The sequence below is a fragment of the Accipiter gentilis genome, chromosome 9 (genome assembly GCF_929443795.1).
Source record: "Accipiter gentilis chromosome 9, bAccGen1.1, whole genome shotgun sequence".
NCBI lineage: Eukaryota > Metazoa > Chordata > Aves > Accipitriformes > Accipitridae > Astur > Astur gentilis.
Genome location: NC_064888.1, coordinates 1,611,083 through 1,636,632, shown reverse-complemented (window position 1 = coordinate 1,636,632; position 25,550 = coordinate 1,611,083). Strand labels below are relative to the sequence as shown.

At 61.3% G+C, this 25,550-nt stretch overlaps 1 protein-coding gene and 1 non-coding gene across 2 annotated transcripts; both read right to left on the bottom strand.

Annotated features, from left to right (window-relative positions):
* Positions 1-260: 260 nt before the first annotated feature.
* Positions 261-20,750, bottom strand: LOC126042862 (maestro heat-like repeat-containing protein family member 2B). Its single transcript, XM_049810595.1, has 33 exons — positions 20,622-20,750; positions 18,673-18,838; positions 18,187-18,285; positions 17,474-17,625; positions 16,997-17,140; positions 16,383-16,475; positions 15,819-15,888; positions 15,594-15,707; positions 15,057-15,130; positions 14,613-14,732; positions 13,490-13,597; positions 13,134-13,296; positions 12,712-12,872; positions 12,299-12,440; positions 11,558-11,610; positions 11,011-11,118; positions 10,643-10,762; positions 10,319-10,441; positions 9,319-9,480; positions 8,969-9,091; positions 8,581-8,648; positions 8,100-8,235; positions 7,899-7,994; positions 7,343-7,447; positions 6,994-7,117; positions 6,160-6,266; positions 5,566-5,718; positions 4,307-4,452; positions 3,898-4,060; positions 3,410-3,603; positions 2,658-2,795; positions 2,362-2,473; positions 261-311 (listed from the first exon to the last, which is right to left on the bottom strand). Exons 1-33 carry the CDS (start codon positions 20,634-20,636, stop codon positions 261-263), a joined length of 3,903 nt encoding a protein of 1,300 aa, XP_049666552.1. The 5' UTR covers positions 20,637-20,750.
* A 2,586-nt stretch (positions 20,751-23,336) lies between these two features.
* Positions 23,337-23,410, bottom strand: TRNAN-GUU (transfer RNA asparagine (anticodon GUU)). Its single transcript has one exon. It is a non-coding gene; the product is annotated as a tRNA-Asn (tRNA).
* Between the last annotated feature and the right edge of the window lie 2,140 nt (positions 23,411-25,550).

Genomic DNA, 25,550 nt, shown 5'->3' with positions numbered 1-25,550 from the left:
GCAAAGTGGCAGCAAAATTGTGCAAACTCGGCTAATGAACATGCATTAAGCATGCTTGCACGGGCGGGGTCGCATGTACAAACGCTCCAAAGCGAATGGTAACAGGCGATATCATGGCCAAAGCCAACAGTTTGTGTAAATTGTAAACAGGAACACGTGAGTAGTTTCAGGGTTGCGTATAAGGACTCAAGAGCTGTAACACGGGGTCCTCCTCACGCTCCCAGCCGAGAGGCACCTTCGTTGCCGGCAAGAAAAAGGGGTTACAACTCGTGTGCGCTTCTGCTGCCTTCTTTCCGGCACCGGCACACGAACTAGAAGAGAAGAAAAAAATGCAAACAAATCCACTTTGGGAACACCTCTGAAGTCCTAACCCTGCAGCAGAGAGCCTGGGAGCTCTGAGATCCCTCCCTCTGCTCTGCATTTTGGCCCTGGAGGTGAAATTACCCCCGTCAGAGGCGTTGTTTTGATGTTCTTTACAGCCTAAAGCACCTCACGGAGCAGGGGCTACACCGGGACACCTCAGGAGGGATCACGCTCCTCTGGAGCAAAAGCTTCGGTGTTCCTAGGAATCTCAGGAGGCACGGCATGCCGATAGCTCCCTTTGTTCAGGGAACTGGTCAAATGACCTGCCTCCACTTCCCTGATGGTGTCGGAGATGCCTGGCTCGTGTGCACACTCTGTGGATGCTGAAATGCGCTGAGCAACCTGCTCTGATGTCAGAGCTGACCCTGCTTGGAGGCCCAGGTTGCACTAGGGACCTCTGAAGCTCCCCTCCACCCTGAATTGTCCCATGAGGCTATGACTTAGATGCCATCTATTTTGAGAAGCAGGTACATGTTTAGATGTCTTCACTGTTAGAATATGGCGCTGGGGCACCTTGAATCTGCAGGTGCCCAAAGGAAGCTCCTGGCCCCAGCACCAGGCCTGGTCGCCGGCGTAGCCCACCTTCTTCTCACATGGGTCAGCACAGGTGGGGAGGGCTGCCAGTCTCCTCCCTTGAGGCGGTGCTGCCTCGGATCGGTCCCCTCGGCTGTCACTGTGCCCTGGTTTGGGGCCCGCCCTTCCCTGAGGGCTGCCTCGGACTGGCCCCAGGGGTCAGGCTGCCCAGGTGCGCCTGAGGTGATGCTCTCTGGGATTGGCCGCCTGCTGCGGTGTGCTGCCCGCCCTCCCCTGAGGCGATGTTTCCTCCGATTGGCTGCAGCAGATTGCTCCTCCCATCCAGTGATGGGTCAGGCGGCTTATCAGGCACCGGTGCTTTGCTCTTGCCAGCTGTGATTGGTGGAGCTGGCATGCCCCGCCTCCAACCAGCACACTCCCGGCAGGGGGCCCAGCTTTTTCCCCTCTTGCCACCTTTCCTGCAGGCCTCGAACCTTGACTGGTGGGTTACCCATCGATCACATGCCTTGCCCCCGCCTCCTCAAATGCGATTGGCTGTCCTGGGCCCACTGCCTCCCCAGGGACTGCTGGGTGGAGGTTGCCAGGCAACGAACTCCACCTTTAGGGCTGAGAGCCTGGGAGTGGAGCTGTGGGCCCCGAGGAAAGGCTGGGGGTCATCAAAGGCGGGTTTGGACCCTAAACCCGAGGATTTCGGCCCGAAACGTGAGGCTCTGGGCACCGCAAAGGATAGGCGCGGTGCTACAGATGACGCTGGGGACCCTGCGAAGGAGGGGAACCTCTTGGTTCCTCTGCCCTTTGCCCCAGGGTGCCGTGTGTGGGGCAGGACTCTGGGCTCGGGGAGAGGGAAACTTCCTCTGGCTCACGGGCAAGGCTGTGCCAGCCCAGAGCACGCAGGAGGTCGCCACCTCTGAAGAGCGGGACGAAGGAAGACTGGCCAGCTTGGCCCCTGCCGGATCCCCATGGGCAGTGGGAGGGCACGGCAAGGCCCCAGGACCCCTCCAGGGAGACCCCTGCTCTGGGGTCTGTCCCGGCATGACTCCATTGTCCCCAGCCCGGGAAGATCTGAGAGGGGCCCCACAGCTGGCAGCCCCCAGCCTCGGTGTCACCCACACGTTGTCTCACCGACCGCCGGGCTGCGATTAGGGAAAGAACAGATACGCTCCCCTTTCGGTGTCTTTTGATGAGCTTTAATTAACTCCGTGGTGCTGGCTGGGGCCAGGTATTGCGGAGGGATTCCTCTAAGTGCCTGCCTCACTTGGAGGTCCCTGTCGTCCTGCAGTCCCGAGAGATCTGGAACAACACCACAGGCAGCGCCGTGGGGACCTGGTCCCGGCCACGTGCTCCCCTGGCCACCCCGCTCCAGGGACCCGTTCGCCAGGGATCTTCCCACAGAAAAAGACATCCCAAGCAGCAGTATCTCAGTAAAAGCCCTCTCACCCCTTCCTTCCCCATCTCCTGCCTTACCTCAGCAAAGCAAGCTGTAGCTGTCACCCGCAGTTTAACTGAGCAGGAATCCAGCCACGGCAAGAGGTTCTTCACCAGACAGGGGGAGACGAGCCCAGCGTGCAGCAGGATGCTGTGCAGGGGTCACAAGCGAGGGACACACAGTTACCCAGGAAGGCCACAGGCCGGGCCTCCAAAATTCGCTTGCGCCGACGCAGACGCTATTCTTCAGCTCCCGACGGCTTCCAGGGTCCAGCGGCCATTTCCCTGGGCACAGCCCTGCAGGAGTTGGCCAGATGCATCCCTGGTGCTCTTACCGGGTCAGGAGACGCACCCCCTCAGGGTGAGCCAGGGGGTCTTCCAGGCGAGCCCACACTGCCCGATTCACGAGCAGCCGCGTCCATTTCTGCACCATGCATCTGCCCAGCACCAACTCTATAGCTGAAAGGAAAATCCTGGCAAAAGAAACAAAGCGCAAAATAAGCAAACCCAATCAAACAAAACAAGTCCAAATAGCACCACCGCCAGAAACCCCAAGAACTCTCAAATCGCAGCAGGTTAGGGGAAGACTGATCTGCAGCAGAGCTAAATACCCCTGGAATGATGCTTCACAGCCTTCCAGACTGCAGCTAACGACACTGGCATTTTCTTCATGCCCCAGACCCACCGAAGCAGAAGAAAACCCACGCCTCTAGACTGACTCCACGCTAGGTGTCAACCGAGGCCAACACCTCATACCTCTTCCCACCAGCCTTTGGCCAAGAATGACACCAGTGCCCGCAAGAGTCACTGCTCCAGCGGGGGTCCGTTGAGGGAGTGCAATGCTATTGTGCACGCAAGGGTATGCAGGAGGCAAGAGGACGGCCGTCCGCAGTATGAGCTGCGTAAGACCTTCCTGCGGGGGAGCTGGAGTTTCTCCATGAAGGAACAGAAGTAAAACCAAGTACGACGACCGCCTTCCGCATCTGGGAAGTGGGGCAGGCGAAGCCCTCCCTCAGCCCCACAAAGGCACGTGCCTTGGCACGGGGAACTGAAGCCAGCCCCTCCATCTGCCCCTTCGGCTCCTCACCTGCACGGCTTCTCCACATGCATCGCGCACTCGAGGAACAGTTGTCTCCAGCTGCTCATGAGCAAAAGCCGCCTCTCTGCACCCAGCATTTCACTGGCCCACCTGAGGAGGCTGGGAAGGAGGTGGGGAAGCAGTTGCCTGAGCTCCTCCGTGCTCCTCAGGGCAAGCACCACCTCGGAGATGGCACGGGTGATCTGCAGAGAAACGTGACCAAGAACCACCTGTTCAGGGAAGGCCTTTTCCCACCAGCCTGGTTCCCCCGCCTGCCCGGGGTGGGGGGTCACTGTCCGCACTTGTCACTTCTGTGACAGCCTTGTGGCTCAGGAGTACCAAACTGGCCTGGCTCCCCACACTCCTTGAGGCTGGCCCAGCACAGCGCCCTGCGAATCTCCACAGGCACCCCCAAAGGGCACCTGACTCCCTCGCGCCCAAGCGTGAGTTAGCAAGCAGATGCCAAGCTGCAGACATGTGTCTGCCGTTGAACGTACCGTCAGAGTCTCCAGAGCAGTCTGACGGTTGTGCCGCTCACAAGTGGAGGAGTCCATCCCCAGGCGGTCGCTTCCTGCTCTGTTTAGTTTCTCCACTAAGCCCCTCAGGATCCGAATCCCAAGGATGCTTCTCCCCAGGCTCCTCCACAGCTCCACCGTGTCACTGCAAGGGAAGAGACGTTCACCCCTGAGCCCGTATCCTTGCGGTCCTGCGGTGCCCTCAAACCTCCTCACCTGCAATGGGGCTTACGACGCCCTACTCACAGCAGAGCCACAAGCACGCAGTCTTGCAACACTCCAGAATGCTCGGGCAGAAAAAAAAGACCTGCTTCTCAACCGGACCCCCCCAGGGCAAGGAAGCTGCAGGGTCCGTGTTTGACTACAGTGGGGAGGTGGGTCGTGCCCGTACCTGTCCATGAGCAGACTCTTCTGGAGGAGACTGCTGATTACAGGCTCCTGGTGAAAGCGGGCGAGGAGAAACACTGCACGGAGCAGGAAGGGCCTGTGGGTGCTCTGCTGCATGTAGCTGTACAGGGTGTTCAGGATTTTCGGCACCTGAATGGAAGAAGAGGAGAAAGAAGGGCTCCTTTACCCCCTCCTGCGGGGCCCGGACACAGTCATTCGGCACACGAGCGATGCCTGCTCCCTTGACGCAGAGTCCAGATCCGGCTCGAAACCTCACGCCTTCCACCCTGCCTGACCCTGGCTCACATCTGGAGCCCAGCGTGCTCTTGGCAATCGTGCACCTGCATGCACACACGCACACGCATGCACACGCTCACACGCACAGCCTCGGCCGCTGCATGTGCCTGGGCCCAACCCTATGAGCAGCTGCGTGCCCTGTGTGCACACAGAGGACACGGACCCGCTTCACGCTCAACGCGTGGCTAGCTCTCCCCACGTGTCTGTAGCGATGCAAGACCACGACCAAACACGCTCTTTGAGACCCCGCAGATGCCTTGCAGGGCCCCTGCAAGGGCACGTGTCTCCTTCCAGAGGAACCCCGTTCTCCAGGGACGCTTTTCCTCGCCTCTACCCTCCTGAGACTGAGTTAGCCTGCACTGCGTGAGCCACTGGTGGCCCTAGAGCCCAAGTGGAGCGCAGCAGAGCGTGAGCGGAGGAGAACAGGAGCCTTGAAAGGGCAGGCACAGCACGAGGCCAGAGGCTCCCAGGCTACAGATGGGCAGCAACTAGTGGCTAAAGGAAGGGCACCTCACAGGCTGGGTAACACCACAGTCGGGGAAAGCAATGAGAGCAATGAACAACTATGCAACCTGTGGAAAACCTAGCATGCCCAGCAAAGCTCGGAGTAGATGGAATTGGGGACCAGTGAAGAACGAGAAGGGTGAGGTGGGTCCCAGGGCAGGGAGGACTGACAGTGACCCCAGAGGAAGGGGAGGAATGGCAAGGCTGGTGCCTCCCAGTGCCTCACTCATGGGAAGGACCCGGACCAATGGCAGACTTTGGACAAGAAGTGCCCATAGCCTTGTCACCAGCTGGAGCAGGCGCCAGCAGCGGGTGCTAATGCACGACTCGGACCCTCAGTAGCCCCTGAGTAGGCTCGGCACACAGGCGGCATTTCTCGAGCCCGTGCCAACTGCACAGGGTGTAGTGCAACAGCCAACAGGAGAAAAGACAAAGTCTAATGGAAAAAAATCTCTCCCTTACCTCCTGGACTATCTCCTTTCTGCATTCCACCAGGAAGATGAACGCCCACTTTCTCACTGCTCTTGCACGTGGGGGCTTGACAGGCCGCAAGCTGTCCAGGATGGCGGTCAGAAAGTCCACAGCCTGTGCTGCAGGGATGCATCTGCAAACGGCCTGGAGAGAAGTCAGGAACAGGAGAGCCCGCATCACAGCTCTGCCCCAGCGATTCGGAAAGGAAAGGCAACTCGACGGGACTGTTAGTTGAGCAGTCACGGAGTTGAGCAGGCTCTTGACCCTCCTGCTGTGCCTACAGTGCTGTTTACATCTGGTGCAGCTAACCGATTTGGAAGTGCCTACCCCCTTGTTGTTTGCTTATATACCAAATTGGTATTCTGACAAGAGCACTCACGCACACACACGCGTGTGCAAACGCACACATCATGGTGTCTGCTCCAGCGTGCCTAAAGGACGGTCTTGCCTCAAAGCCTCCTGCTGCTTGCTAACAACAGCTGTCCTGGACAGCCCGCTCTGGAGACAGAGACTCTGGACGGGAGCAGGGAGACGTGCAGGAGCCCAGGAGCTGGGCCCCCACCCCACTGTTTCGGGGCCAGTTACCTTTCGTATTTGGGTGCAGGTCTCCGCGAAAGTCTCGGTGTCTGGGCTGTTCAGCTCCTCACAAAGGCACCGGATCTCATCTGCCTGCGGCACCTTCATGCTCTTGGCTGGAACAAACAGCAGGACAGGAGTCACGTCTACAGAAAGCCAACCTCTGGCCCCAGATACCAGTAAAGGAGAACCCCCGTGGTGGCAGGGAAGGCCACAGGGAAAGCCAGGGCCCTCCTGAACTTGGGGCAGCGGGATTTCCTGAGCCCGATAAATGGCTGACAAATCCCGGGCTGGAAAGAGCCCTCTTCCTCCTTAAACCATTTGCTGGGGCTTCACGGTTTCAGCAGCCTCTGCTCCTAGCAGCTGCGTCCCCTATTCCCACACAGGCCACCATCATCTCTGGGAGGCAGGAAACCTCCCTGTGACTTCCTCAGCACAGGCAGACCCTGCTGCCTGAAGAGGAAAGGGTGCAAACACAACCCTTTGCAGCACGCTCTGGGCCTGCAGCTCAGATCCCTCCTCCCCGCCCAGTTTGCTCTGGGCAGCAAATTGGTTTTCTCTCTTGTGCTCCACAGGAGATTTCTTCCCTGCCAGGGATGACTTGGGAGACTGCCCTGACCACCCAACCTCACGCACGCCCCGGGGAGGTGGGACTCAGCAACACTCTCTCAGGGATCCTTCCTGAGATGGGCAGGGGGGCAGAGGGCTAACAGGGTGGGGGCACAAAACCAGCCGAGCACGTTGCCTCCCCCTTCCCTCCACGGGCCCCCGGTGGCACCAGGCCAGGAAGGGAGGGAGGGAGGATCGGGCTGAGCAAGGCTGGGAAGCGCCTGCTCTCCTCACCTTGCATTTGGAGAAGGTAGCCAAGGCAGACCCATGCCCTCTGGCGGCATGTGGCCAGGCAGTCGCTGGTCAGAGACCCCAGCAGTCCCACCAGGGAGCCGAACTGCTTGTAGGGACATCCTCTCTGCAGGGGACAGCAGCAGGAAAAAGGTTGCAGGCAGCCCCAGCGCCCGCTCGCCTCTACTGCCCAGCCTGCTCCCTGGGCAGCGACCAGGCAGAAGGGCAGGCAGAAGGGCTGCCCCGTAATCCCAGGGGCCCCGAAAGCCAGCACCCAGCCGGGCAGGGCTCCTTTCCAGGGCCACGAATGGTGGGAATGGGGCACCAGGGCACGCGGAGGGTCCCTACTCACCGTGAGCTCACATCGCTCCTTGCAAGCGGCCAGCACGTGGGTGCAAACCCGCAGGGCTCTCTCCCGCTCCCATTCTTTGGCCGAGGTGAGCCAGCCCTTCAGGACCTGGGGCAGGGGGCATCTCGCTCGCAACAGGAATCTTTCTCTCCCCAAGATCCCTCTCCCTTCTTCTCTGGTCCCTTCCTGGCGCATCCCCCGCCCCACCAAGAACCGGCCCTGCAGCCTTCACCGCCTCGCGCTCTGCAGCCGCCTCTGCCCTGCGTCAGGTCTTGCTTCCCTGCTGGCGTCTCCCTGCTCCGGCCTTCCCCCCAGGGCTGCTCTCGCCCAGCTCAGGGCTGGCTCTTGGCTTTCCCTCCACCAGGGCCCACTTTGCTGCCTGTCCTGAGGCTGCAGTGGCCGGGCGCTCCTGACCCCCGGCCCCGGCCAGATGCACAGCCCCAGAGCAAGGAGCCAAAGCCCCATTTGTCTGGAGGAAAGGTATCCACCTCCTATCACCCACCAAGGTCTCGATTCTCTGCCCTGGCAAGGCTTTCCCTGTTGCCCCGTGGCTACTCACGTGGACCACGTTGCGAAAGCAGGCAGAGGTCGCCTCAGCCTCCAGAAGGGTTTCTATGAGGTGGCCCAGATCTTCCATGCCTCTCCTGTGCAGAAGCTAAAAGCAGCAAAGGAGAGCTGAGGCTATGCATCATGGGGGCTGCCAGGGCATGCTGAGGTGGGATCCTGACCCACAGATGGGCAGGCACTGGCCGCTGGGTACCTCCATGTTCACAGCTGCCCTCACACTCTTCCTTCCCTTTTTCATCTGCTCCTCGGAAGGATGGGACAAAACACTCTGGCAGCACACTGCCAGCAGGTTGCGATTTTCCTTCCCGCTCAGAGGTGGCCTCAGCTTGCTGGCCAGAGGAAAAAGGGGGACAAAACAGAAAGGGGATTTACTAACCCTCTCCAGGGTGGCTTAAACCACAACTGGGTCCCTCCTAATCGAGGGCCCCAAATCCAACACCCCCAGCCCACGCCAGCGAGCACTGCCTTCAGCTCCAGCAATTCCTACCTCCGCCCAGGCAGCAGGCAACCCCTCCACCCACCAGGTTAAGGAACCCCTGGGGCTCCCTTCTTCTGGGAGACACCTGGAATGGGGAACACCCTCCCCACTCCACAGCCCCAGCAGCTCCTGGCCCCATGCTCAAGCTGGGCTGGGGCACACTGGGAGTGCCCAGAGCCTGGGGAACAGACCTCACCTCAACTCCTCCAGGGCATGAAACACTCCATACACCAGGGAGTCCCAGGGCTCCCTCTCTATCCAGTCCTGCAAGTCCCAGAGACAAGTGCAGAGTTGGCAGCGGGCAGGGACACGGGACAGCCCTCCCGCCGCCCCGGGGACAGGCTCTGCTGCCAGGCCTGGGCAGACGCTGCCCCATCTCCCCCATGGAACCCCAAAGGCACTGCAGGAGGGACCCTGCTCCTCAGCCACAGCCACCCAGTACCAGCACCCAAGGGCCCCACCGGCTCCAGACACAGCTCCAGGAGCTCGCGTGAAGCCGAGAGACCATCGTGCCTCTGGGGAAACCAGGCTGATGGCGCAGCCCAAAACTCCCCCGTGTGACGGCTCCAGCTACGGACACTCACCAGCAGGGTCCGTGTCGCCTCCTGCTTTGAGGAGAGCTCAAAGCTGCCGCAGTCGCCCACAGCCTGGATGGCACAACTGACCTCGGCGATGCTCTGCACCAGGGCGAGCTTGAGCTGCAAGTCCTGAGGCCAAAGAGAGCAAAGCACCCCTTGAACTCTTTGAAGGGCTGAGAGGTGGAAGAGGAGCATGGGCAGGAGGAACCCACGGAGAACTTGCATTTGGACGTTGAGGACAAACCCCTCCTTGGGAGGTCTTTAGGAAGAGACCGCCCATCTCGGTACACCCCAGCCCCGAGGGGCCGGAGCTGGGGCACCCAGGCATCCCCACCCTACGCGCCCTGTGCTCCTACCCTCTCATTATCTCTGGAGAGCCTCAGGATGTTGCCCATGATGTCTTTATCCACGCAGGTGAGCAGCTGCTCCTTGGGGGCATGCAGTGCGATGCCGCTGTAGGTGCGCATGAGAGCAGCACGAATGGTCCAGGTTCTCTCCATCTTCTGCCGCCGCTGTACCTGTGTCGACAGAGATGCCCTGAGACATCAGCCCCGGGACTCCTGTGGCGGGCTCCTGCGGCAGGCCCTGCCCCGCACCCTCGCCAGCTTCCTTGTTTCCCCCAGCAGCTCCCCAAGCTGCCAGTGCTGCTGGGGCTGGGAGTTGTTCCCACCCCGCAGCTTGAGTTCTCTCTCTCGGAGAGGGAGGAGGTGCAGCCAGCATCGCACACGCTGCTGGCTGTTATACCACTGACTCGAGAGGCCGGGGAGCTGTCTGGAACCTTTCTGCGGACAGGTACCCGACATAGCCTGTCACGGTCCTGCTCAGAGCCGTGCAGCCGGTGCGGGTCAGTGGCGCAGATGAGCCCGGTCTGCTCCCCTCCCCAGGCCAGGCTGCACTGCTCTCTCTGCAGGGCCCTGCCCTGCCCAGAAAGGCTTCCCCACAGCCCCCAGGTGGGGAGCAGAGCCAACGAGACCTCGCCAGGCTCCTGCTCCCAGCCCTCAGCTTTGAGGAAGGGGCAGAGTGTCACACTGTGCCCACCCCCTTGTCACCAGCTCCTGCTGAAGTTAAGTCAGGGCAACGTGGCTGCAAGCAAGCAAGCAAGCAAGCAAGCAAGCAAGCAATTGCTGCAGCTGCCCCAGCTGGGTGGCTCTGATCCACCAGGTGCCAAACCCCATCCTCTCCAAAGACACCTCAGGGGCCCCAAGACCAGGATGTCCCCTCTGAAACACAGGTCTCGGGTAGCTCTTCCAAGAAAGTTAATCTAAAGGCAGCTGCCACAGGGTGGCTGCTGCAGGTGTAGAAGTGGAAAGAAGCCCAAAAAAGGAAAGCCAACCAGCAAGCCCCTCGTTCCTTTACCTTCCAGCCTGTGGAACCCTGGTAGGACCAGTCTCTGGTGAAAGCGGCAGAGAACAGAGTCACCCTGTCCAAGATCAGGTAGAAGTGGCTCTCGGCAGCGTGGGACACAACAGAAATCATTCCCTGCAACCACGGAGAAACGGGGAGTTGGTTCCAGTCCAGGCATTCAGCCGTGGCCAGCGACAGTGGCCAGGCAGGACGTTGCAGCAAGCAGGAAACAGCAGCAACGGGGAAAAGCAAGGAGGTCTGGAGCTGGGCCAGCAGCAGCCCTCCCTCTCCCCCAGGAAAATCCAGGGGATGCTCAGGACAGGAGCATCACCTCACCTTGGCCTCAGACAGCTCCACAGGGTTTGTCTCCCGGAGGAACTTCAGCACCTGCCCTTGGACGTGTCTGAGGTCCTGACAAGCTGCCAGCACTGTCCCAAGAGCCTTGTACAGGAAAAGCTGAAAGAGAAGGAGCCGAGCCCGAGATGCAGTCATGGCCTGACCCGTCAGGAGAGGGCTGGCCCCAGATGGACCCCACCACCTCCGGGAGCAGGCAGAGCCAGCCACGATGCCAGGCTGTGGCCAGCCACTGGGGCAGCCCAGGGGAAACGCCTTTTGGGGACGAGGGAAAGGAAAGCAGTGAAATCTGGCTGCGTGGGCAGAGCACCAGCGCCAGCTCCAGCCCCAGTGCCGGGCAGGACACATACCTTCTCCCAGGAGCCGGCAGCAGAGCTGCCCAGCCGCTGGCTCAGCTCCTGGCTCAGGCCTATGGTCCAGGCCTTATCCTCCACGGGCTCCAGCGACGCTCGCAGAAACTGGTGTGAACGGGAAAGGAAGCGAGTGTTCCCCTGACCTTGGCCAGGGCCCTTTCCACGCTCACGTGTCCCGGGATGCTGCGGGGGAGAGCTGCCGGGAACGGCAGTCTCTTCCCCCACCCCACCCAACCCTCTTTTCACCAGCTTCCCTCTTCTCCTAACGCCTCATGTGAGACCCCCCGGCAGGCCGGACTCAGAGGAGGAGGCAGTGCTAAGGCGCGTGCCACAGCGTTAGAGGGCGTTAGCCATCAGCCGTGGCACGTGTGCAGGCAGCAGCTCCTCTTGGGTGGGCAGGCACCTACTGCCGGGGGAGGCGCAGGGTGCTCAGGAGGTGCCCCCACCTCCTGGTGCCTACACAGGCAGCCCCCAGCTTCCTCCCACAACTTTGCTCCCTCTTCTCCCCCCTCGATTTGTGAGACCCCCCGCAAGGACGCTGTACCTTAAGCACACGGCGCTCCCACTCTGCAGAGGCCAGGGAGCTCTCAGTTCTGCCTAGGAAGCAAGAGGAAGCAAAAGCTCTCGCAGCTATTTAAGCTCACACCAAAGGCGAGTCCGGCGCTCTCCTCTGCAGTACGACCTCCCAAAAGTCCCAGGCCATCAGGCTAGAGAGGGCCTACGCGAAAGCCCTTGCGAGGCCAAAGACACAGGAGGGATCCCAGGGGCGGTCGTCAGAGGCATTGACTCAATCTGGGGAAGGACGCACTGGCCGCAGCAGATCCCCACGGAGCGACTGCAGCTCCCAGAACAACTCCAACCACCCAGTCCCAACACACGTTTTCTCCCGAACCACCCATTGCCTTTTGCCCATTTCCAGCCCTTCTCCCAGGCTACTGCCGGGGACAGCTGCGGCAAACCTCGCCTGGCCTGGGGACTTGGTCCTCCACAGCCGAGGGCTGCACCCCCTCCAGGAGCACCAGTCCCGTCCCTCTCCCAGACACCATCCTTGGGTGATGCCAAGACCTGCCCTCCGAGGGGACATCAACGGCCCTGCCCATCCCCTGGGCTGAACTGATGCCAGGGGACAGCTGCCCCCAGCCTCAGCACCGGCTCCCTGGAAGGGGAAAGGCAGCGGAGCAAGGGCTGGGGAACTGGGGACAATTCCCCTCCGTCGCGCCAGGGCAGCTGCGTTTTCCTGCCCCCCTCCCTCCCCTCCAGCCTCTCCCTCCCACCTGCACTTTACCTTCCAGGTACTGCAGCAGGAGGGGGATCTCGGTCGCCCACGCCGCCCCCAAGCCTCTGTGGATCCTGCCGTGGAGGGCCTGCAGCAGCTGCAAGGCAGCAACCGCGCGTTCGCGGCTCGGGTAAGGAGCTGCCGCCACCACCTAGAGGAGGGCAGGAGAGAAGGGTCACTCCTGCCGCCAGAGCCACAGCTTCTCCCAGGAGGGAGCTCGGTGCCGCTTGGCTGGCAGCAGGCAGCCGATGGCTTCACCCAGGGTGCTGCCAGCCCTGAGAACGGAGCGGGATCCCTGATGGGCTCGGGCATGCTGCCTCCTCCTTGGGGGCTCCCAGCGCTGGCCTCAACAGCATCTCTACCCCGGGATCTCCCACCACCCCTGGCCAGAAAAGCTCTTTCCCCAGGGCCCCGCTACTCACCAGCAGTCGAGCCAGCAGGGCCTGGGGAGCCGGCAGCCGGGCTGTGGGGAGGCAGAAAGGCTGGGTGAGCCGACGAGCCTCACGCCTCCGATAGCCCCACACAGGGCGGAGGGCTGAGAGCAGCTGCGCTGCAATAGCGCTGGCTGGGGGGCTCCCCAGGGCTGCCCAGCAGGAGATGAAGGCAGCTCCAGCACGGCCAGGAGCGAGCCCCGGCTCACCAGGAGAGCGCTGCGAGCAGGAGAGCCAGGCCTCTGCGCCGGGCACGGGGCCACGCAGGGCAGAGCCCCTCGTGCCCAGCAGCAGAGCCTGTCTCTGCCCTTTGCTTTTCCTGGGCTCCTGCTCAGGGCTGGTGGGGCGCAGGGAGACGCGGGCTGGCCTGACCCCTGGCCAAACCCAGCAGCAGCACTCGCTGGGGCTCCTACCTTGCTCCTGGGAGTCCGTGGCATCCGGCTCCTCCTCCTCCTCCTCCTCGCACCCCGCTCTCTCCCGTCTCTCAACCAGGGCTCGGAGACAGCGGGAGAGCGGGATCAGCATGCCGCTGTACTGGGCTGGCACCACGTACTGCAGCAGCCTCGGCCACAGGAGCTGCAGAGAAGAACCGGGCAATTCGCCACACTGGCATTTCCGCTCAGCGCGAAGACGAAAAGGACGGTCTGCATTTCCCCGAGCCTGGTGCGCTTCAGCGCAGGAGGGGACAGGTTCAGGGCATGGGGGAGCACACGGAAAAATGTCCTGAAGGCAAGAAGTGGCCACAGCAGCAGGACAGAGGGCAACTTACTTTGGTCATCCCTCTCAGAGTGACGTCCAGTGAGCCCACGATGTCCAGGCACAGGGCTCGAATTGCTCCATCCTCTGGGTTTTCCCAGGCAAAAAGGCCTCCTGCCACCTGTAAGACAGAGTTGGCAAACCCCCAGTTACCCTCAGCTCCCAACTGATGAGGCTCAGGCACGCCTCACCAGTGCTCCTCTTGCTCCTGTGCCTGCCTCCCTCCCGACGGCCAGACGGACCCAGCTCGAGGACCGGGTCCCAGACCCTGGGAAGGACTGGGAAGCCTGGGAGCAGACAGTGCCGCTGCTTGTCTGCTCGGTCCCCTGGGGCCCAAATGCTGCTGTCGTGCCACCAAAGCAGACCTGAGGAATGTGCCCTTCAGCAAGGCTGTGCTCAGTGCCAGCCCTGGAGGCAGCACACGCAGCCCGACGACGGATGTGGAGGAGCACCCGGAAGCCCTTTCCTTTGCCCTGCTCCCAAAGCAGAGCCTCCCCGAGCCTCAGAGCGACGCACATGGATCTCCCAGCTACAGGGAAGGTGCGGCCAGAGGGAACCTCCTCGGCGAGTCAGCGGGAGGCTCGGCCATCCCCAGCTTTCACCTCCTGGGCACCCAGCTGAATGCTGGGAAATGCTCACCGCAGGGACTGCCAAACGGCCCGTCCCCTTGCCAGAAGGGATGTGGGCCCCCAGACTGTTACTGGATGGGCCGGCTGTGCTTTGGAGGGCCAGAGCACGAGAACACCACAGAAAGCTCCTCTAGCCAGGCCCACCTGTCTGCACTGGCTGTGTTTTGCTCACCGTCCAGCAGCATTTAAGGATGGAAGATGTCCTGCCCCTACAAGACCCTCCCTTTGCAAGGCGGCTTTGCCGAAGGCGCCTGTGGGCGCAGCTCGGCATCACAGTGCCGGGTGGCATGCCGAGGTGTAAACCCACATCATCCACCGACATCTCCACCAACATCAGCACAGACGCCCACGAGGAACGGCCATTCGGAAGCGGCTCTGACGGCAGCGCCAGTGCCGATGGCTCTGCAGCATGGAGCTCGCCAAGGCCAAGGCCGCCGGCAGGAGCTCTCAGCACGGTCCAGGCGCTGGTCAAAAAAACCAGCCCTGGGTGTCCTGCTCCGCCCTTACCAGTCTGCCCGAGGTCCGGCTGAACTCGCTGAAGATGTGCCCCACCACATCCCATGGCCAGCAGCTCTGGGATCCGGAGCTGAGCAGCTCCCTGCTGAACTCCAGAACTGCCCTCCGCACCTGCCAGGGGAGAGTGTGGTTATGACCCTCCTGTTCAAAACCCAAAGGGTTTGCGCCTTTGTGGCTCGCAGAGAGGTGGCAAGGCCACGGCAGAAGCTTTCGCTCCTGGTGTCAGGGCTGGGCTTCAGCACCAGGCTGGACGGGCATTTGCCCCACAGAGCGCAGAGACCTCCCCGCTCTGCCCGGCCAGCTCTCCCCAGGGACGAGCCATCAGCCACCACCTGGGCAACGCGCCAGCACTTCCCCAGGCCCCCTGGCTCTGTCCCAAGGGAAAGGGTTTCTCTGCCTCCCCTGGCGGCACCCTCCCTTCCCAAACCAGTTCACCTGGGCACTGGGGTCACTGCACAAGGGGCGCATGGCCTCCACCAGCTGGGGCAGCTTCTCTCTCGCCGCAGGTGCTGGAAGAGATACGGAGAGGTGTGCATTGAGGCAGAGCCCCAGTGGCAGAAGGGATCCCCTGAAGCTTCCAATGGGACAGAAGAGCGGGGCCTGACTGGCTGCACGGGAGGCAGCGGCGTAGCCGGAGCAACCCCGCTTCCAGAGGCACGGCTATTTTACAGGGACCGAAGCCTACGGCAACACAGAGAACAAGAGAAACAGCACGGGTACGAGCAGCTCCTGTGCAAAGCAGCCCACCTGCCCGCCCACCAGCCTGCCCGTGTTACAGAGCTTGGAGCGTCGTCCCTGGTGTGCCGGCATTTCTAACTGCCGGGGGACAGCCCTGTTGCAGGGCCATCAGCTCGGCTGGGGACCCGCTCTTCGCAGCTCCCTTTGGGTGCAGGTGCACCACTTTCGGCCCATTCCTGCTGTCAGCCCAGCAGCCCCAACCCCTGCCTTGCGTCCCTGGTCTGTGGCACTGACCGTCAGCGCGGGCCAGCACTCCCAGCAGGCCCAGGGCTGCCACGCGACCGGCCTCACTCCCACCGCTCAGCTGGGAGTGCAGAAACACGCCTGTCTCCTCGGGGCGCATTCGTGCTGCGGGGAAGAAATCGCATTCTGCATCAGCAGGCAGCTGTCCCCAACAGCCAAGGACAGGGAGAGAGCTGCCACGGCACGGCGGGCCATCGCCCAGTCTCCTCTCCTTACCCTGCAGCATGATGCAGCGGGACAGCACTGCCTTCTGGGCCGGGCCAGGCTCCTCGGTCACGTCAGAGAGCTGCGGGAACAAGGTCCATTTTAGAGAAAGTGGCGTCAGTGCCGAGAGGGACTGAAAAGAAACGGCGCTCTCCGTTCTCCTCTCCCTGGGCACTCTGGGCATGGGACCCACAGCTGAAACCCAGCCCACCCCACGGTGGCCCCGGGCACACACAGAGGTTTGCGGCAGCCCAGGCTGCCCAGGAGCTGAGGCTGAGCAGCGCTGAAAGGCTGCCCTCAGGGTGCTGGCGCTCCAGAGTCCTCCTGCGACTTGGCCGAGAGGGAAATGGCTGTGGCAACCGGGCTGCCCCTCAGGCCCGTTCGAAACAGCCAGGATCAGGCCTCCTGCAGCCTTAAGATGGCACCCGGATCGAAGTCCTGGCGTGCTCCAGGCCTGCAGGAAGGTCCCAGTGGAGGAACGCCCTGCTCTGCCCTGCCAGCCGGCAGGTCTCTCCCCTCCGTGGCAATCACGGGTGCAGGCCTCAGGCTTGCGGCAGGGTGCAGGGCTCCCCTTACCTGGCGGTGCACAGCGGTGCTGATGGCAAGAGCCGTGCCCTGCGGCATTGGGGTCTGAACTCCCTCCAGTATCTCCAGGACATAGCTGAGGCTCTACAAGAGAACGGGGGGGAAGAGGAGGCTAAAGCCACCTAAAGGCACTTGGGAAGGGAGAAACCCAGCACACCTGGGATAAGGGGAGCCCCTCACATCAGCTCCCAGGGAAAAGCCCGATGAGCAGAGCAGCATCAAGAGGGTCTCTTTCCTCGGAACGGAGCCCGGGCTCGACAACTCAGTTTCCCACTCATCAGACCTCGCCAGTCGCAGCATGGGACTGGACATGGCCCTGGGCATTCGGGCAAAGCTCTTCCTGCACGCAGAGCCCCAGGGAGCTGGCAATGCCTCCCTTCCTGAGCAGGTGAGCCCCAGGGACTCTTGCCTCCCTCCCGCCCTGCCCCCGGTTTCTCCCTTTCTGCCCAAAGAGCCCAGAAAACCCCTCGCCTCCTCTGCTCTTCCTGTTCCTTCTCTGAGGGCTTCCCACCTCCTCCTGGCACCCCACAGCTCCCCACTGCCTCTTAGCACTCGCACAGACCCACCCAGCAGCCACGCACGCCGGGCCCTGCGCAACATCTCACCTTGGTGAGCCGGGAGGTGTCTCGGACCTCCTGGTATTGCTGCAGGAGCCAGAGGAGCTGCTCCCAGGTATGCTCTCGGTGCTGCTCCTCATGCAGAAGGACCCCCAGCATGGCAGCCACTGCCCCGAGGACAGCCTGCTTGTCCTGAAGAGGGAAGGGAGAGGCTCCGCTTGGAGGGCTGAAGGTCTGCCTAGTGCTCAGCACCCCCTGGACACCGGTCTGCCCTTCCCACTGGGAGGGGTTTCCCTTTCCCTTCTGCCCTGCAGAAGAAGGGCTCGCTCCAGAGGAGAGAGAGCACTTCCCCACCCCACCCTGCTACCCCAGCCCTCCCTGCAGAAAGGCCCCAAGGCTCGGCTGCTTCCCGTCGGGAAGCCCCCCTCCCCTCGGCCCTCTGCTCGCACCCCACTGGGCACAGACGGACCCAGCGCCACGGACATCCCTGCTGCAGCCCCGGGCGTGGAAAGCAGCACTTCTCACCTCTTCCTCCTTGCAGTCCAGCCAATTTGCCACCACATAGCGGAAGACCGGGTAAATGGCTTCACAGAACTGTGCCGCCCCCTTGCGAGGGAAGGGGCATTGCTCCCAGCTGCAGAGGTATGTACCGACTCCTTGCGACCATTGCTCCAGGACTGCACCAGGACGAAGGAAAAGGGAGCATGTGAGAGTCTGCAGCAGGGACGGTACCTTGCATTCACGCCCAAGCCTGCTTTAAGGACAGTCCCAGGCTCGGCAGGGCTCAGCCCAAGACTAGATCTGGATCCGAGGGCAATCTGTGCTCTTGAGGTGCCTGGATTCAAACGCCCCACCGTTTCTCTCCTCCTCACTCCCATCGCACCTTCTCCTCCTCAACAGCCCCTTCCCCTTCAGCATTTCTCACTGCACACCCTTCCCTTCCCTTTCCCTTCCCTTTTCCCTTCCCTTCCCTCATACTCGCCCTTTCAGAGCAGGGAGTTTAATCCCAGAGGGAAGCGGGGGAACAGAAACCGTGGGAAGGGACCCAGGAGTTTCTCCGTGCAGCGCTGCCGCGTCCTGCCCACAGAAACCTCCTGGCCTTCCCCCGCTCCTCCTACACACTCGCTGCAGTTTGGGACTGCCGCGGGCTCACAGCCACCACGTTCCCTCTGAGATCACATGGAGGCATCGAAGGCCGCCCCTGCCCCTAGGACCCCAGCCAAGGAGCCGACACTCACCACTGCAGACGGCATGCAGGACCTCGCCGCTCCCCACCTGGGTCAGCACGGTGCGCAGGGCGAGCAGCGTCATTCCCACAAAGGGGATGCACCGCAGGGCTGCAGAGGAGGCAGGGACAGAGGGACCGAGAGGGTCGGTGAGAGACACGGGAGACTGGGGGCCATCCCTGCCAGGGCTGGGGCTGCTGGGCCACGCAGGACGTGCCGGAGGGCGTGGGACGGGCTGCCTTCCCCAGGGGGGAAGCCCTCTGGGGAAATGGGGAGGACGGTGCAGGGCCAAGACCCCGCGGGTTTGTCTCCAACAGGTTCCCACCCTTTGGGAACTGGCATCGGGCTGATAAGGCAGAGCTGCCGACTGGCCCTGGCACGGAACAAGGAGGCACGGCAACTCCGTAGCCCCCCAGTTCAACACAGGGCATTTAGGGAGGGCGAGGATCCCTTCTCCTTGTTATCACAGATCTCTACCCAAGGCCCAGGGTGCCATACCATATCTGCGGGCCATTTTGCCCAAGGTGAGGAGCACAATCTCATCAGGGACCTTCCTCATGGCCTTCAGGTGGCTCTGGAGCTCGGACATGACAAAGTGGAAGTGGGAGCGGGCCAGAGCTACCAGGACGTCACTAGCGGCCATCTTCACGTCACCTGTCACACCCTGCAAAAGCGTCACAGGTTAAACACTCCGGAGAAAAAGGCTGAGGCACTAGGGCAGGCTGAATGACCCCATCTCCTCTGCAAGACCCCTCGGGACAGCTGCGCTCGGGGCCGAGCGGCTGCTGCCTCTCGTACCCTGGGATAGGCGGGCAGTTCCCTGGCGAGATGAGGGAGGCTTTTCCCCAGAACAGCCCTGTGCTGCTGCCCCCCCTCCCTCTCCGTGCAGGTGCCAGGAACAAACTGCCGCAGGCTCAGGGCCCCCCTGGGACCTCTCCGTGGGGCTGGTGGGTTGCCACAGCTCTTCCTCAGAGCAGGACAAACAGTGTTGAGCTTGAACCCAGCTGTCGCTCAGTTAGAAACAGCCCCGAGTCTGCTTCTCTGCACAGTTCCCTGCCTCCCTGTGGAGTGATTGCTAGAAGTGACTTATCACTATGTTCCCCGCGCCCCCTTGAGGGAAGGCAAAACCTCCAGGGTGGAATGCAGTGGACACGCGAGGAATTGGTTCCCTAGTAATTCTCTGTGCAACGTAACCTGCAACCTTAGATGTTAGCAACACCAAGGGGGTTTGGTGTGCTGACCCTAAGAGAAGTAACACGGAGGGTGGAGCGGAGCGGAGACGCCACGGCCAGTCTCTGTGATATTATCGCAGGGATAGGGAACTGGAACGATAGGAACGGTAGGTCCCTGCATTGAATCCACGGAAGCAAGGAGGTAAAATCATGGGGGTTCTGTCGACCTACCGCCCTACTTCTGATTTATCTCCTAAGTGCCCTGTCCTGGGGTACTGACACGCAGAATCACGTCCTCTGGGTGAACTTTGCCCATTATAATACCAAAACACACCTCCATCCCAAAAGCTACCCGCCTCCAGAGTGCAACCACCCCTCACTGAGCCTGCGCTCTGAATTTTTTTCTAGCATGTCCTTTTAAAAGCAAAGCGAGAGAACTTAATACCAATCAAAGTAAAGGCATGCATGACTAGAGTCGCTCGAGCTCCACCTAAATAGGAAAATCGTATAAAAAGGCCCAAAGAGAGGGGGACTATTAGGGAAGATACTGTCGTGGACAAGTTGGGAGGACATCACTGCCTTCTGGGGTCAGCTGACAGGCTGAACCTCTCTTCCCCCCAGAGGGACACCTCTTGGGTGAGATTCGAACACTCGGCTGTAGCGAGTGCTTTCCCGGGAAACTTAGAATTCTTTAGAGCTCTTTTTCTTCCAGACTTCAATGCGCTTGTAGTCGACTGTATTATTATTTGCACGTGCCTTGCAGACAGTGTATTTATCATCGGCAATCCAAAAGAACCCGTACTCCTGTTGCTGTAATAAACTGTACTATTCGTTAAAATCTAGCCATGATAGTTCATTGAACGCAACCAAGCTCCTTAAGTCTGGCTGTGATAGTTCCTTGAACGCGACTAAACTGAAAGTACAGTGCGCTATTTCTGCGACCGTAATCGTGATGGTTCAACATACTGAACGCGACCGGACTTACGGTGCTGAATTGGGCATCACCCAGAACCTAAGCCTAGCCGCCCCCAGCCCCTCTGACATCTAAGGACAAGCTGGAACGCAAGGGGGGGTATTTTCTGCCTAAAGTCTTTACCCTTTAACACAACACTCCCCTCTCCAAATTCCCTGCCATGACGAGCCCCCAGAGCCTCTCCCTTAGGACCTCTGCTGGGTCTGAACAACCGAGGAACATCTCTGCGCCACTCTGTATTTCCCCCAAAACCAGGGGCAGAGGCAGGCTGCTTGGGTGGCCTTGAAAGAGAACAAGCTCACCTGAGCTGCTCGCATGTCACTCAACGCCTCTGCTATCAGGCGGTTCACAACGCCACTCGTCAAACAGCCGTCACCTCCCCACAGGACGCTCTCCAGCTCCCGGTACGTCTCCACTCGGTCACCCTGGGGACAGACCACAAAGGGGAGTGATGGGACTTGCTTTGCCCTTGTTCCCAGGGAGCCACGACAGAGACCTGCTGCCCTCCAAATCATCTGCGTGACACAGGCACGAGGGACGACTTGCAGGCATGGGTCAGGACAGCCACGGGGAACAGCAGGCTCTTCCGTGGCGCCTCTGACACTAGCAGACAGTCAGAGAGGGAGATCGACTCCACCGGGCCAGAAGGCCACGTGGGAGCCTGGGCGGTCACTCCCGAAAACGGGGGACGGCGGAGGTCAGGGGGAAAGTGCCGGACAAGGAAGGGTGTGACTGTTCACTCAAGCCCTGCCTAGATTTTGGCTAACCCAGCTCCTGCTAAGGCCTGGTGTATGCTAGGAGCAGCACCATTAGGTCAAAGCGAGAGCACCGTGTAGGCAGGACGGGTGGCCAGAGAGAGCTAAAGGGCCATGATGCAGCCATTACCAGCTGCGGATGGCTGTCTCCGGCAGCCATTGCCTTTTGTCTGGCAGCTTCCTCAGAATCCACTAATGTAAGGAAATGGTAGAGACCCAGCCTCCAAGCTGGACGGTATAAAACATCAGCTTACTCAAAAAGCTCTCCGTTGGCTCATAGGTTCATAGCAAAAAAAATTCTGGGTTTTTTGCTCATAGGGGCACGATATTAAGAGTTACAGATTATAAGTTATGAAACCTTACGACTTGACTGGTGAAGGAGTGAATTCACGTGATAGACGAGTCTGGGAGAAGGGAATTGAGCCCCTGTCATGTTTTTCTATTGTATTTCTTACTGAGCTCATGAAATAAGGTCAAAATCACAGCGTATGTTGTCCTGTCCATTTGAGAGATCCAAATGGACGGTGACAAAGGGGAAGGCATGGGAACGAGACCACGCCCCGAGGAGGGGAAGCCGTGAGCACCCTGCGCCTTGGGGCCCAGTGTTGCTCCTCGCACGGGGCAGGAGCCCCAGCACTGGGAGCTCCCGGGGAAAGGAGTGGGGAGCAATGGCATTAGTCCAGCTTGAGCAGCAGGATCGACGCCTGGGGACAAAGTGCCTGCAGGAGGGCAGAGGTGCTGTCAGGTGAGACGCCCCTCTGCCACGGCACCCGGGGAAGCCAGGGGCATGGCGGGGAGCCCTCAACCCCCACCTTACCTCATGGTCTTGCAGTCGCTTTAGCAGAGAAGTCCCGACGGCCACAAAGGTAGTGACGGCCGCAGGGACAGTCCCCGTCCCCCCGCCTCTGTCCTCAGAACGCGCAGGTCTGGACTGGGAACGCACGCATGGGCAGAGAGCTGCAAGAAAAGAAAGAAATGGCTTTGCTGGCTGCAGGGCTTCGCACCAGGGAGGGGTGAGGATCTTCCCAGACCGCCCCAGCACCATCAGCCTGTGCTGGGCTGTACTGGCAAGAGGGAAGTCAGTGGCATGAGGAGAGGGAGTCTTCCCCTCACCGCAGCAGTGGGAAGACCACCCTGGGGGACTGGGCCCATCCTGGGCTCCTCAGTGACAGAACGGCAGCAATGCGCTGGGGCGAGTCCAGCACAGGGGCCCTGAGCTGGCCAGGGGATGGACATGGGCTCTGCAAGGAGAGCCCGGCAGGGCTGGGGCTGGGCAGCCCTGACAAGAGCCGGCCAGCCCAAGTCACCTCTGAGCGGTCCCCAGCTGCCTCACGGAGGGCAGGGAGAGGACGGAGCCAGGACCCTCTGGCACGTGCCTGGCAGCAGGATGAGAGGTGATGGGACGCAGCCCCCAGCACCCGGCTGGGACGGACACTGCCTCCAGCACGTATCAGAGCCCAGCCTCCCACCAGCCCCTCACCTCTGAGCGCTCTCATCCTCCGGATGGGCAGCAGGATCCCACGGATCGACACGCTGCTCCTCCAGGCAAAAGCCATGAGAAACTGGGGCAGCACCAGCCCCAGGAGGAAGACGTAGAGCCCAACCATTGTGACCTCACAGAGGGCTCCGGTGACATGGGGACATGTGCTGGGGACGCAGCAGCACCCTGGGGACCCCCCCAGGCCCAGAAATGCAGGATTTTCCATCACTGGAATTTGCTCATGGTCCTCAAACAGTTTTAGCAAAGACTTGCTCCAGACAGCCCTTCCCAGCTCTGTCCCTGGGAAGACCGGGACTTCTTTTCTCTCTCAAAAGAGAAGACTTTTCCTTTGGCAGGGGACTGCTACTGGTGGGGTGTCCCAGGCCCTTGTGCCTGAAGGCAGGAGTCTGGAGAAGAACAAGCAGCAGTGGATGGGGATCAAGTCAGGTGAAAGGCAGAACATTAAAATAAAGAGTAAAGAAATGAGTCTTATGACCATCAAGAAGAAGGAGAAATGTTTTTGGAGCACGCTACTGTTAGTGTCTTTAGTGAACGTAGAACTAAGGCAAATTATGTGGCGGGTTGAGCCCAGGTGGGACCTAAGCCCTGCTCCCCAAGCTTGGGCAGGCAAAGCAGAATAAGGAACTGGTGCTATCAGTTTTCCTTCCTTCCTCTGCCTTTGCTGAGGGGACTGAAGAGCCTGGGTTTTCTTCTAGAGCCATAGGATGCTTTGGGTTGGAAGGGACCTTAAACAAGGCTAGAACACTGTGGCCTAGGCGAGGCGTCCCTGGGTGGGCTCGAACCACCAACCTTTCGGTTAACAGCCGAACGCGCTAACCGATTGCGCCACAGAGACTCCCGAAGGGAGCTCCCTGGGGCTTCCCAAGGGCAGGCAGATGTTTGGCCGTTGCCAGGGAAGCGGAGCTTCCTCACGCGTAATGGTGACTTGGGAAGAGAAACACCACAACCCTCGATGCCCACCCTTCATCCTCGTCTCCCTGAGTGACGAACCTCCCCTCTCACGGCATTCCTGCGAGCAGTCCTGTCCCATTCCCTGCCCGCTGCAGACCACCCACCTGCAATAGGCAAAGACGGGCACCAAATTAACTCCTCCTGGAGCCTTGCACAAGTGCTTCGACCTCACGAAGCACAAGAAGCAGCGGTAGGGCAAGACGGGTTCCCTCCGAGCCCCCCTCGTACAAATGCCTGCCCTTGGAGAACGCCCAGCTCAGCCGCTTGCCCCGCGCCTGGCACACTCAGCTCCCAGGACTGCCGGAGCCCTCGGCACTGCAGGTGCCCAAAGGAAGCTCCTGGCCCCAGCACCAGGCCTGGTCGCCGGCGTAGCCCACCTTCTTCTCACATGGGTCAGCACAGGTGGGGAGGGCTGCCAGTCTCCTCCCTTGAGGCGGTGCTGCCTCGGATCGGTCCCCTCGGCTGTCACTGTGCCCTGGTTTGGGGCCCGCCCTTCCCTGAGGGCTGCCTCGGACTGGCCCCAGGGGTCAGGCTGCCCAGGTGCGCCTGAGGTGATGCTCTCTGGGATTGGCCGCCTGCTGCGGTGTGCTGCCCGCCCTCCCCTGAGGCGATGTTTCCTCCGATTGGCTGCAGCAGATTGCTCCTCCCATCCAGTGATGGGTCAGGCGGCTTATCAGGCACCGGTGCTTTGCTCTTGCCAGCTGTGATTGGTGGAGCTGGCATGCCCCGCCTCCAACCAGCACACTCCCGGCAGGGGGCCCAGCTTTTTCCCCTCTTGCCACCTTTCCTGCAGGCCTCGAACCTTGACTGGTGGGTTACCCATCGATCACATGCCTTGCCCCCGCCTCCTCAAATGCGATTGGCTGTCCTGGGCCCACTGCCTCCCCAGGGACTGCTGGGTGGAGGTTGCCAGGCAACGAACTCCACCTTTAGGGCTGAGAGCCTGGGAGTGGAGCTGTGGGCCCCGAGGAAAGGCTGGGGGTCATCAAAGGCGGGTTTGGACCCTAAACCCGAGGATTTCGGCCCGAAACGTGAGGCTCTGGGCACCGCAAAGGATAGGCGCGGTGCTACAGATGACGCTGGGGACCCTGCGAAGGAGGGGAACCTCTTGGTTCCTCTGCCCTTTGCCCCAGGGTGCCGTGTGTGGGGCAGGACTCTGGGCTCGGGGAGAGGGAAACTTCCTCTGGCTCACGGGCAAGGCTGTGCCAGCCCAGAGCACGCAGGAGGTTGCCACCTCTGAAGAGCGGGACGAAGGAAGACTGGCCAGCTTGGCCCCTGCCGGTGCCCCCGCCACAGCAGGAGCCCCCCTCAGCCTGCTGCTCAACCCAGAAAGGGGCTCCGTTCCCGCTTAGGCCCTCACCTGTACCAAGGAACACCTTTAGGAAGGACGGGGCAAGGCGGAAGCACGTGCTTCGCTTGAGCGAACTTTGCAGAGCGTTCCGTTTGGATCACGCGTGTGGTGGGACCCGCGGGACAGGGGGCTGAGGCTCACGTGGGCTCGCAGCCGGGCCAGCGTGCACAGCAGCCCAAGGGACAAAACCACGTCTCTGCTGGTGGCCTCCCTGTGTGGAGCTGCCCCTGCCCCCTGCAGATGTGCAGAGGCTCGCTGGGCGTGAGGAACAGCACCAGTGGGGCCTGCCTGGGTTAAGGGGCAGGGGTCCGATGGGCCAGCCAGATGCTACTCTCCGTCCCTCTGCTCGGCCCCTGTGCCATTGCTGACCCTTTAAGGTCCCCCCGCCATTCCCCACTCGTCCCCCAGTGCCCCCCTTCCGCCCCCTGCCCACACACCTGTAACCTCCTGTGACCCCCTCGGTTCCCCCCAGTGCCCCCGACTCCCCCCAGCGTGTCACTGGGCAGTGCCCTGGGGGGTCCCAGCGTGACGGGACGCCGGGAGGGCGAAGCCTGCTGTGGCGATACGGTCGGGGCTCTCCTGGGCCGTTCCCTGCACCAGCGCGGGCTGGTGCTGGAGGTGGTCATGCCGCGGTGGGAGGGGTGGCGAGGGGATCCCCATGGGCAGTGGGAGG